The 13,118-nt window shown below is 28.8% G+C and overlaps 2 protein-coding genes across 2 annotated transcripts in view; one reads left to right on the top strand and one right to left on the bottom strand.

The window, feature by feature from the left end:
* Window positions 1–9,877, bottom strand: part of qless (decaprenyl diphosphate synthase subunit 1 qless) — a gene marked incomplete in the record, with an annotated part of 229,671 nt that extends 219,794 nt beyond the window's left edge. Inside the window, 1 exon segment of the mRNA XM_067048657.1 lies at window positions 9,643–9,877. Coding sequence (XP_066904758.1) covers window positions 9,643–9,807 — 165 coding nt within the window.
* A 197-nt stretch (window positions 9,878–10,074) lies between these two features.
* Window positions 10,075–13,118, top strand: part of mRpL32 (mitochondrial ribosomal protein L32) — a 5,158-nt gene continuing 2,114 nt past the window's right edge. The window contains exons 1-3 of the mRNA XM_014422061.2: window positions 10,075–10,219; window positions 10,313–10,552; window positions 12,352–12,494. Coding sequence (XP_014277547.1) covers window positions 10,123–10,219; window positions 10,313–10,552; window positions 12,352–12,494 — 480 coding nt within the window. The 5' untranslated portion in view covers window positions 10,075–10,122. The remainder of the gene's footprint in view (window positions 10,220–10,312; window positions 10,553–12,351; window positions 12,495–13,118) is intronic.

Below are 13,118 nucleotides of genomic sequence, written 5' to 3' on the forward strand. Positions count from 1 at the left end.
AACTTATCATTTAGATATTCCATTTTTCATAAAACTTAATCATTGATCTAAGAAATGAAAAAATCCGTTTTGAGAAGATTATTGTGACAAAACATTTGCAATTTTAAAACTTTTTCTTTAATAATAAGATAATGAAAATCAGCAGTTAAATAAGCAAAATCTTCAATGACACAAAGGTGTCTGACCACAAAAAACTAATTAAATTTCATTAGGAAACGGTTCAAGACTTTGGGTGTACCAGAAAAATTATTTATATAATTTGTTTTTTCAAAAATCACTTTATTTTCCGGGTCATCTAAAAGATGGAGATTAAATGAAATTTCGAAAACTTTCTATTTTCACCATACAGGTTTTCGACTTACGGAATATAAAGATACATTCAATGATTATAATTAAGAAGTAAAAATTTAAAAGTTAGAAATGATTTTGTTACCCTTATTCTACGGAATTTAATTGAGAAATTTTTATAAGAATTTAACTAATACACAGGTTTCTTCAAAATTCAGATTATGATTCAAGATTCAAACCTTGTAAAATTTACTGAAACATAACGTTTGTTTCAATGGTCTATGAATCTCAATAACTGATTTTGATTCATTAAATGACCATACCTGCCTGAAGTTTTTCTTAATTCCACTTAATGACTTCCATTTATTATATTAAGATTAAAATTAGCAATATATTATTTCATCACATTCGTATATCCTTTAGTTTCAATGCTCCTTTCTTTTTTGTATTCTTTATGTTAGATACCATGATACATATAGTATATATTATTGTATGTAGTATAATAACATATTTATTATATATGTTATTCCTTTCAATATTGCATTATTATTTTTAACCAAGTTCGCTCCATACATATTACGACTTCATTAGCTCACAATTTGAAATATTTGCTCAAAACGGGAAGAGGAGACTTTAAGATAATTAAATATTTAAAAAGCGTCTGAGATTGAGAAACGGCATGAAATCCTCCTCTCCCGCCCTCCGTGGTTGCCTTACTTATCTGACTTTTCAAACAGACAATTATAGTGAGTAGGTTGGTACGATGTACGACATGCAATTAAAAAAAAACATCCTTCCCGGCCGGACCCGCCCCACTAAGATCCGGTTTCACGCCGTTTTCCAATTTCAGGCGCTTTTTAAAAATTGATCGATTAAACTATCTTAATGTCTCCTCATCCCGGTTTAAGCAAATATTTTAAAAGTTATTTAGGACCTTTGCTCCTTGGAGATCTTAGTGGGGCGGGTCCGGCTGGGAAAAATGGCCTTTTTTGTGTCCTCTTATGGGTTCTTTTAATTATTTTACTTTATTTCCATTTTATTATTATGTATTTTGTTATTTGAACTATTAGTTTTATGGTTAGAAATTAGTTCATAGTGTACTGTTCCAGTTTATAAATCGTAGTAGCCTCTACAGCACCCTAATAATCAAAACTGTAAATTTAATTTATGTTTATCATTTTTGTATGTGATTTTGGCACCGACCGATAGATGTTGCCATTTGGTCGGAACAAAGTTGTCATACTTTGCTGAGTAAATAACAAAAACTAAATAAAATAAAAAAAGAATCCTATAAGCAATGAGTAATCTTATTTCAATGAAATAAACAGCAAACGGGCGCCATAACAAGGAGATTGAATAAGGAAAAGACCAAACTATCTTAAGATTACACTCTTTCTCAACATTCGGTTGGAAATCGACAATATTTCTTAATAAGATTCCACTATGTTATCACAAAAAGAAGTGTGATCGTGCAACACTACATAGCCAAGGGCAACGGATTTCGACAACTTTAATTCGGTTCCAAGTGGTTAACATAACCGCAGCTTATGGGAAACGTCTGGCCAAAAATATTTAATTCACATAAGTTATTTTCTATCCATTGCCTAGTGGCATTTAGTAAAATATTTATAACCAAATACATTTATATACAACTTTGATTCGATTCCAGGTGGTTAACATAACCGTAGCTTATGGGAAACGTCTGGCCAAAAATAGTTAATTCACACAAGTTATTTTCTATCCATTGCCTAGTGGCATTGGACTCCGTAATAACTACCAACATGTAGATAGTACAATGTAAAGAATGATCTTAGTGAATTGCTTTGGGTAGTTCTACTTCCGAAAAAGTTTGACACGTGCCTTGTAGTGAAACTGAATGGGCAATGTGACGAATTGGCAAAGATTCAAAATTTCAAACACTTCTGCTACACTATTTCGAATCAAATGAAATTAGTGTTTGGCTGATAGAAACAAAGTTAGTTAGGAATAAAATGTTGAGTTTAATTCAAAATTTGTTACTTCAAATCAATAAATAAATAAGAAATTCGTCATTTAATTAATGCACAGACTAAGTTATATTTTTTAAAACAAGTACGATCCTAGAAATCAGCGTCCTAAAATACCTTATATGAAACCGTCACGATATATTTATTGTTCACTTTTTTATTGTCTGTTAATTTGATATATTTTTTAGGTTCAGTCAATAATAAACAACTATATTTTAAAGACGTTTCTAGATTTGAATATTCTCATATTCATTCCTTACAGTGAAAAATAAAAACAGTGTTCTTTGCCAGGCATGTATATACATGAACAATGAAATCAAGAAACGTTACAAAAATAATTTTTTTTTATAACTGACTGAATCACAAGATCCCCTCTCATCCCTCCCTCCCAAAAAAATTACTAATATAAAGTAATGATTTTAGGGGGGGGGGGATATCTTTTTATTTTTTTAACAACAACTTCGACTTTTACAGCGAAAAAAAAACATGTGCTAAAAATTATTATGCCATCTATATAATAAAATCCTTCGGGGTCGTTCTGAAACAGGTATCGCGGGAACTTTATAACACATCTCTCCCTCAGCACATCGGGACGAAAATGAAAAGAACCGGTCATGGTTCGATAACTTTCAAACGGATCGACCTAGAACTTTCAAACATTTTTACATATTCTTTTCCCAATTCAACGTGTCAAAAATTTCTTTTAGTCTACATACTGATTATTTAATTTATATACTTATAATTTTATTTATGTCATACATTTGTTATTCATTTTTTAATAGTAATAGAATACGGTGAGGAGAAAGGAAGGCTAAGATGCTCTTGGTAATTAATAAATAATTATAAAAAAAACTTTGAAATTCTTTACCTCAAATCTACTATTTGAGGTATTAACAGAATAAATATTTGTGGTAAGAGTTCTTTTCTTAGGCATGTCACAATATAACGAACAAAAGAAAAAATCTAAATTTTCATGTTTTTTAATTTAATTATTAGCCCTTTAGTTACATAAATAAAGAAGTTGACTATATAAAATGGTATTTATAAAATAAATGATATTTTTCTTTGGAACAGCAAACGCAGTTGTCATATGGAAAACTCAAAATCCATTTTATACCATTAGAATAATTCTTTTTAGTTCAAGATATAGTCACTTTTTCTGTCGAGTGATCTCAAGGAAATATTATAATTATTCCTCTTTTTAACAATAAATAACATATTATGGATAAGTAGTTTCTTATATTATTCATAATTATGTCTTCTTTTTTTAACTTAATACTCTGATGGGTCAAAATTACAATAACTCCCTTTTTATCTTCTTAGGTTTTTGTGAGCCTAAAGTTCAGCCTAAGAATAATGTATTGATGGCGACTTCATTTGTCAATTCAATAGATTTTTTTCAATTTTCAGATCCATTAAATTAATACATTTTTTTTTCTTCGAATTTTGTAAAAAATCAAAAATCTATGAAAATTACCAGTATTTAATGATTTTTACAGATAAACAATTAAATACAGACTTTTCTTAATTCATCATAAATGTTTTCTTTGTGACTTAAATAAATAAATTCATTTTAACTTGCGCCCCCTACCATCTAAGCCCCTAAGCTAGGCCCTGCACATAATGTTCTTCCATATAGGTGACCAACTTTTTTGGGTTCGGGTATAGTATGTTGTTGAACCAGAACTACTTTTTCCTTAGTAACAAAGAGGAAGGAGCCTCATGCGAGAGGTAAGCTAATAAGAAAGCGAAAAGATGCTTTCTCCAGAGAGTGCTTGGTCTAACGACCTCTTCCCTCACCACCCCAATCCCCATCTGTGTCAGGGACGTTCATCCTCTCTCCTCTATCCTCTATTCCCTTCATCATATCAATTTTATACTCAAATTTTAAATACAAATATAAAAATTTTGTATTATTTAAATTATGGAATACTTTGTTTTTATTATTTTTAATTGTATCAAACTTTCAATACAGGTTGGTTGGTTTTACGTAAACATTTCTTTCATATTATGAAGTAAACATTTACAAATTATACATACATATTAAATTCTTGTTCTAATTTTATATTAACTATTTATTTTTAAAACAAATACAACTACTTTCTCCATATGAGGGATACATTATGAGATATTCGTGAACTAAGTTATTTTATAAAACAAGTTTAGTTGAAGATACTAGGTTTCATTGGTCTGACTCGTAACTGTTTTTTGTAATTATTTATGTTTTAGCATCAAACTAACGGCGTCAGAGGGAAATGTGGGGTGAGAGGGAGGGTGGCGCGATTCTTTCAGAAGAAAATTTTAATTTTTGAAATAATTTTATGAGGCATCATCTTTAATTTTATCCTAAATAAAACAATATCTATTTCATAATGAAATGATTAGTTATTTTATATTTCGAAACACATTCTTCCTAATTGGAAATATGAAAGAATTCTCCATTCATCGAAATAAGAGTTCGGCAATGTTAATGATAGTATTACTTTTAAATTTTTAATAAATTTTGTATTTTGTAGCAGCAATACATCGTTTGAATAAATGTTTTATTTTGTTTTTTCAATTGCAAAATCAAAACCTAAAATGTTAAGAGTTCAAATCCCACTCGATCACTGAGAATTTTCTCAGCATTTTTTTTTTAATTTCAGACATCGTTAACTATATATATTTCATAATTAAATGATTATTTACTTCATATTTTAAAACATAATCCCCAGAAAAGGAAACATGAGAGAATCCTTCATGACCCGAAGAAATAGTTTATTTAGTTTTAGTATTTTATTATCAATAGTTAATGTCAATAATTGCATTAATTTCAAATAAATTTTATATTTAATGTAGCAGTAATATAATTGTAAAATTAAAACTTAGAACGTTCCAGTTAAAATGGCGCTTGATTACGGACCATTCTCTTGTTTTTTTAAATTTAGTATTAATTTTTTTTAATACAGACATCGTTGACCATGGTTTAGATTCCTGTAAGCATTAGCCTTAGCAACAAAACAATGTGAAACCAAATTAAATACAAAGTCAAACAAAAGATTGTTTTTTATAATAAAATTATAATAAGTATAAATACAATTCCTGGATATTCACCTGAAAGTACTGGAGCCCAAAATATAAAACATAGATCAAGAAACATACATCTGCCAATAATTTTAAACATTATCTTCTACCACATTTAACACAGATAAGGTATTTCTTGTGGTTTTAAATCTCTTACTAATAAGCTAATTAATTTAATTTAATAATGAATGAGTTCTGTTTATTTTTCACTTTTAACTCCTAAACGGTAGTAAACCCTATCGAAAAAATGGTGGTATAACAAATTAAATTATGCGTCAAATAAGTACCATGACTTAATAATTCTGTCAAGTGAAATGTTCGTAAACCACCTGCTCCGGTTGCTACCAGGGCTCCAATAGCTGGTCTTAAGTACAATCAAGTCCATACACAACTAGAACAGGTGGTTTACGTACATATCCCTTCATCGAATTATAAAATGATGGTACTTATTCGACGCATAATTTAATGCTCTTCAATTTGTTTCACCGTAGCTCTTTTGCTAAGATCCACCGTTTATGATTTAAAGGATAAAAACAAAAAAAAAAAACCTAAAATTCTGTAATTCGTTACTTCAATTATCAAATTAATTGCATATTAAGCGTTTTTTAAAGTGTGGACTCGTATAAAGAACGAAACCTCGGTTTTTTGGAGGTATTGTTACAAAATAATTGTCAGTTTTTTGTTTACGGTTTAAGACATCCTACTTGACTGAATTATTATGTTAAGGTAGCCAGTCGATACAGAATTAAATGCACTTTAATACGTTTTATAAGGCATTTTCACTAGTACATATAGTTCGAGAATAAAAGCGAAAAAAAAGAGACTTAATTCGTTACTTTATTAATTATTAATTAGTTAACAGGACTGCAAGAAACATGTTTTCATATTAAGTGTGTTAGAAATATTTTTTTTTTTTATTATTTAAAGATATATTTTTTATATACTAGATTTTATACACCGAGTTACAGTATCTATATGTGATTGATAAAGACTACACCGCTTGACTCACACCGAAATATTCTACTTGTCGACTTCATCATGACCGTTGCTACTAAATTTTATACTCTTTAAACTAGTATTATAAATTTAATAATGAATAAACTGAAAAATTAATTCAAACTAAAGCTATCTTTAAGTACAAACAAAAACAGAAACTAAAAAATCAAACTAGACCAGTGGTTCTTTAAGTCGGTGCACAACTATCTGCCAGGGGTACCGCAAGGCAATGTCACTTTCTCAAAATATTACAAAGAAAAAATATTAAAATTAAATAGCAAATATACAGTACATTCCAACATGTACTTCGTACTTTTCTGCATTCTCAACCGCTCAAAGCATCATATTTGAGAAGTTGTTAAATTTTTTCAGAAGTGTGGTGAGAAATTTTTTTTAGCCCAAAAAGGTGCCGTGTCGAAAAAGGTTTAGGAACCGTTGAAGTAGACAGTATCACTGCATGAAAAAAATAATAACAGGTTATTTTCTTATTCGTCATCTGATAAAGTACTCTGATACAGGATTATATTCCTCTTCGATGCCATGCAAAAGGTACATAATATTTAGCCCAACAGATATTTGGAATTAATTCATTTTATTGCTAGGGTTTCCCAGTTTCAACTTTCTTCTATTGTTATCAGTTTCAAAGATCAAAGAACTTGGTAAAAAAATTGATTGAAAACTAATTCTTTGTTTCGATTTTTAAAATGTTTCCGAAAAAAATGTGGCCCTTCTAGGTACAAAACGATCAAATAATAGTAAAAAAAAACTATCAGATTATTATTAATTTTTATTAAAAAATATAATAACAAAAATTGGTTTTTAAGTAACTGAATTAAGTAAAAAATGAAAATAATCTATTATTTTATTACAACCACTGACTGACATTACAAAAGGTATGATTTAACAACAAAGACTTTTAAAAAAATTCTATCAATGAATAAATATTAAGGGGACATGTTTTGTCTTTAACTTCTTAGAACATAAAGTCGAATGGAATGTAAGTCACACATATATATTTTTTTTATTTTTAAGAAAGGGCAGGTGATTTTTATCAACTGAAATTCTATGTGGTTCATTGTATCTGAAACGTCATTTCCCAAACATTTAATCCCTTTGTTTCTATATAACCACACATTTGCTTCAATGAAAGAGAACGGTTTTATTTTATTTTTCAGGCAATAATTTAAATTTTAATTATAGTATATCTAAAACCCAACTTAGCCGCAGGTAAACGTTCAATAGAACTATTGTTTCCTTGAAATTTCCGATTTAAACAATAAACACGCAGAAAAAAAATAAAACAATACTTCTAATTTACAACTTAATTTTATGATCTTAGCAAATAATACTTAAAAATACAATATGTAAATTAATATAAATAATAAATGAATTTTTACACTAAGCTTAGGGAAAATTAAAGGTAATTTAATAAAAATTAAATACGATAAAAGTAAAATCTCCCCAAAATATTTAAATCATTCATCATTTTACATTAGTAAAATTTTTTTTTTATTAACTTCAAGGAAATATATATATATATTTGTTTTACAATTACCGACTGTCTTCCATCGTCTAAATTAAATTGTATAAAGCAGTTTTTGCCAAATTCTAGTAAACGTAGTGAATGATATATGGCATATGTTTTGAAAAATATTTTCAATAACCTTTTTTAAATTTTTATGGCCGATAAGAATGGAATGCATTTGTAATTTCAGTTCAAGAACATTTCATGTGCTCTCTATACTGATTATCTTTTAAAAATGTTTTGGTATTTATTTTATTTAAATGTTTGTGTATGCTGATATCATTTTTTTAAGATAAAATTTTATTATTTTTCTGGTTTGCAAAAGATTCCTAAAAATAGCATAGTATAAGTGTTGAAAAAATTGTATTTTTGTTCCAAGTTTTTGACTTTTAGACATTATAAATTTTATAAAATATAGTTTAAGTACTCTTTTACCTCATATTCTTCAACTAATATTTGGTATTAATTTTTATTTTGACAATATATTGACAAACGAAATTTTATAAATCTTCATTATATTGAATTATAACAATATATATCTACAGCTTATGAACGCCGTGGCGTACATCTTCCTAACGGAGAAGTAATTTTATGTTCAACAACATGCACGAGAAGAAAGTAGTCCTTCATAAAAAATAAATTAATTAAAATAAAATGTAAATAAATAATAAAACAATATAAAATAGAAATAAGGAAATAAAATTAAATAAACCAAGCTAAAATAGTTCCAATCGTCAAAATCTGGAGGTCAATTTTTGTCCCATTACAATACTTTCTCTACTTATTCATCACAGGCGAGAAAGTTACTTGTAAATATATTTCAACACCACTCAAGAAGAAGAAGGGTAACATACAAAAACAATTAAGGCAATTTTCATAGAATGAAAGGAAACGACACAAAATGGTAGATTCATTGAAATTTTTAAGTGACACACTATTACTTATAAGACCTTTGAAGTTATAAATAAAAATTCAAAATAATTTGCGTAACCAAAGGCTGAGCTTAAAGTATATTTATAGGTTTCTAATAATATAAAAATAAGCGTAATTTAGTTTGTTTTTTTAAATAGGAAAAGCATACATTTTAAATGACATAAAATTTCGTATAAATAATCACATACTAATCTCTTTTTTTTAATATAAAAAATCATAAAGTTTAAAAAATATAAAATTTCATAGAAGTAATCAAAAATTACCAAATATTTGTACAAAAACTGCTAGTTTCAAATTTTAAATGTTTAGTTTCAAGAAAAGCTCACTTGACACCGCTAGTGTCCTTGTTGGGCTGTCTGATAACAGTCCGGTACAAATTTAAATAGCAAGACATTCCAGAATTATTTTAAAAAGAATTTATTCATGACTGGTCCAAAAATATTTTACTACTGGCAGAATTAACAGTTAAACACACAAACAGAAGAAAAAATAAACCATAAAAGCTTATAAATTTATATTTGTCGAGACACCCTTGAAATGATAAGAACTGCCTGGATGAAAATTCCTTTAACCCAAAAATGAAAACAAATATAAACAGGAAAAATTAATTAAATGAAACAATGAAAATACTTTGTGAATTTTAGCTGAAAATATAAAATGAATTTGATACACAAAATCAATAAAAACCTTTTTTTTTTTTACCAATCACTATCACGTTGACAATCCAGCAGAGATCAAGAATGATAAGATATGAAAACGTTATCAGTATTTTCTATTAATCTAACAACTAAATAACTAATTATATCTACAAAATTTCAAAATAAAAATTACCTGGCATTTTATTCCGATTTTCTCAGAAAGTAGAGGGTGAAATCCGGTTGATTTAATTTTCACAAACGCAGCAGAGGATTTTTTCCGAGCCTGAGTATTCCGACCGATTTGACACAATTTCTCTAAACCCCGACCACAAAGACGACCTGACCCTATACAAGCCATAGTACAAACTGTTCTGAACAGTCGGTCTCCCAGCACATTACTCTACTACTCTCCCAGACATTTGTAAAGATCAGCTGTTGTGTACTATACAAACTGAAAACATCTCATGCATTGCTACAGTGAAATATTGCTCAGGAGCTCGAAATATAAAGCTAAAATAATATTTCATGATGTTTAAATTCACCATAATTAGAATATTATAAGGCCATAACATTTTTTGTTTTTAATAACGATTACATTTTCGGGAATGTTGATAGACCGTTACTTCTCATATCAGCTGATAGTGTTTGTTATCATAACCTTCTTAAAAGCATCATGCTTCTCAATCGGTTTATTTGTAAAAGCCGTGAAATTTATTTTAAATTTGAATCACAGGTTTTATTTTGTTTTTTTGGAACTCCGCCACCTCAAGGTGTAGTAATATATTTAAACTATTGACCATAGATGTATATTTTAAATTGCCACTGTTTTTATCCTTCATTTTTCTCATTTCTTTCTTATAAAGGTTTTAGTTTAGACGTCGTTAATGAAACAGCTTTAAACCCTAATAAATTATTACCGAACTTGGAAAATGTTTTCCAAAGCGCATTTCTCTTTGCTGTGCCAAAGACTAGAAGGACAATTGAGAAAAGAAGAAACCGTAAATTTGGTTTTCCTGAACTCCATTGGAAACCATTAGTTCCAAAGAGAAATATTTTGATGTGTGATCATTGTGGAAACGACTATGAAGCTGGTCATCTATGTGGTATGTTACAGTATTACAATTTTTAATAAGTGTCAACAGTGTTCATGTATGCATTGAACAATAACAAACATTGGTTTTTCCAAATATTACAGCAAAGGTAATTAAAATAATTGTAATGTACGATTTTATTTTACTTAAACAAAGTTAGACTTCCTTTTTATTACTTGTATTAATGATTCTTTTTTTTATTTATTTTAAGATACCCCATCTTCAGAAATTTATATCTATTTATATACATATATTTTCTTAGAAAAATAAAATAGGTATCCACCAAAACGATGGTTGAGATTCCAGTCTCACCGGATCCCATCCATTCCCAACTAATGGTTCTCAGTTATTTATGTTTGCATTTTTCTCCTCACTGATTGCCATTAACTACTCTAATTGAGCACAATTTAGAAAGAAAAAACTTTTAAATCTCCACTGATGTATTCTTAGAAAGTCAATTTTCGCGGATTTTCGGAATTTTTCAGGGTCCACCTTCATCCATTCGGATCCACCAACTGCCTCTTCTCTAGAATTAAAGTTAGTGGTTTCACCCAGATCTCCTCTCTTATTCTTGCATTCCTAAAGTGTTCCCTTCCTGTTCGGCAGACTACTTTTCTGAGATATTTCATTTCTGAGGTGGTGATTCTGTTCCTCAATCTGTCAAGTAGGACCCAGCTCTCACTTCCGTATAGTAGGGTGGGAAGGTAAATTGCATTGAAAATGTGAAGTTTTACTTTTCTCTCAACTTCACTCTTCCCAACAACTGTATTGCAGATCTGGTAATAAATGGTATATGCTTTTTAATCCTATTAGATATTTTTTGTTGAATTTTACCATCTCTGCTAATAACTGTACCTAGGTACATGTAATCTTCTGCTTCCTCTTTGATTTGTCATCTGCAAGTAATCTGCACCTCTTCTGGTTCTCGTCCAATTTGGATGACTTTGCTCTCCAGCCCCACTTCCCATTTCACTACAGCTTGCTGAAGATTTTGGACGGAGTCCGATATGAGCACAATATCATCGGCATTTTCAATATCTCGTCCATCAGAACAATAAAGAGAAGAGGGCTTAGACTATCTCCCTGTTTGACACCTAACTTCATATCAAAGTTCCCAGACTACCTTCCATTTATCCTGACTTTACCCTTTGGGCCCTCATATGAAGATTTTATGGCTCCTATAAGTTCTAAAGGGATGTTTTTTGTCTTCAATGCATTCCATATTTTGACTCTTGGGACTGAATCAAAAGCTGCTTGCAGATCTAAAAAAGCTAAATTTACATTTTTATCCCTGTCAACTCAAGATCTGGGGTGAAACTGAGCCTTGAAAATATTTTAACTAACTCTAAGTCAGAATATGTTAATACTTTTAAGATCAACTATGTACTAAAACAATTCAACCATAAATTGGTCATTGTAAATCAATGTCACTATGGGTAAAAAAGATTTCTTGAGTCCCCGCTTCCTTTAATTTTTAAGTGATACTTATTGTATTTCATCATATAATAAAAAAATATTTCATCATTTAATAAAAAGGTATTCCATTTTATCTGAGAAAAAAATTGATTTGGGAATCATCTTGGTTTCAAGAAAGTATACAAAATCTATTTGGAATAATACATATATGCCCCTATTCTAGACCAGTAGTTTTCCCAAACATCCTCTGTAATTCGAACATTTCCTGGCTGCAATTCATTTAGATAACTGAGATCAGACATACCTCTTAATTATTTATTTGTAACAACTAATTGAAAGAAGTTTCATTTGTTTAAAAGTTATGAAAGCTTTATTGCTATTGTTTTGTTCTAAAGGTTATTGCTACAAACAAGTAAAATTAGAAACAGAAGAAATGCAAAAGGCCATTCAAGATGAATTAAAGCTGAACCCTATAGACAAAGAAGTTACAGTTGTTTATCAAGGTGAAGCAATAGGAAAACCTGAACACTTTTGGAAGGTACTGTACTTACCATTAGTTCTATATTAAGTTATATGTGTTTTTTTTTTTAATCAAGCTTAATGCTTGTTTTATCCTAATAAGTACTTTATTACATTTAAAAACTTAATCTGCTAGAAAAAAAAAAGTTGGAAACTACGTATAGTTTGTCAAACTGTATAAATATTCATCATCACATAACTTTAATAGTAGAATATAAAACCAAAATTTTTTAAGTATACAATGTTCTCTACAAATAACATTATTATTTGTATATGTTACCAATAATTAATATTATTATACAGTTCACATCTTGTCAACATAAATTTTCATACTTAAAACCAAACTTTTATTTCCTATCTCTTTTTCCACTGTTCTATGTTTCTGAAATCCGGCCATTTTCTGTCAATGTACTTTTTTTATACTATTCCATTCCTTTTTATACTATTTCCTATGGATGCTATATTTTACCTCCAAAATAGATTTATAAGTTATAAATAAAAAATTAAAACAGATTGTTTTTTAATTCCCTCATCATGTCACTTCATTCACTATCTGATTTAGTCAGTTATTGCCTGAGGATTCCATTAAAAAATATATCTCATTATTTATTGTAGTCATTAAAAAGAAATTAAATAAAAACTG

Source organism: Halyomorpha halys, unplaced genomic scaffold, assembly GCF_000696795.3.
Source record: "Halyomorpha halys isolate HHAL.00 unplaced genomic scaffold, Hhal_1.1 Scaffold20.1, whole genome shotgun sequence".
In the NCBI taxonomy this organism is placed as follows: Eukaryota; Metazoa; Arthropoda; class Insecta; order Hemiptera; family Pentatomidae; genus Halyomorpha; species Halyomorpha halys.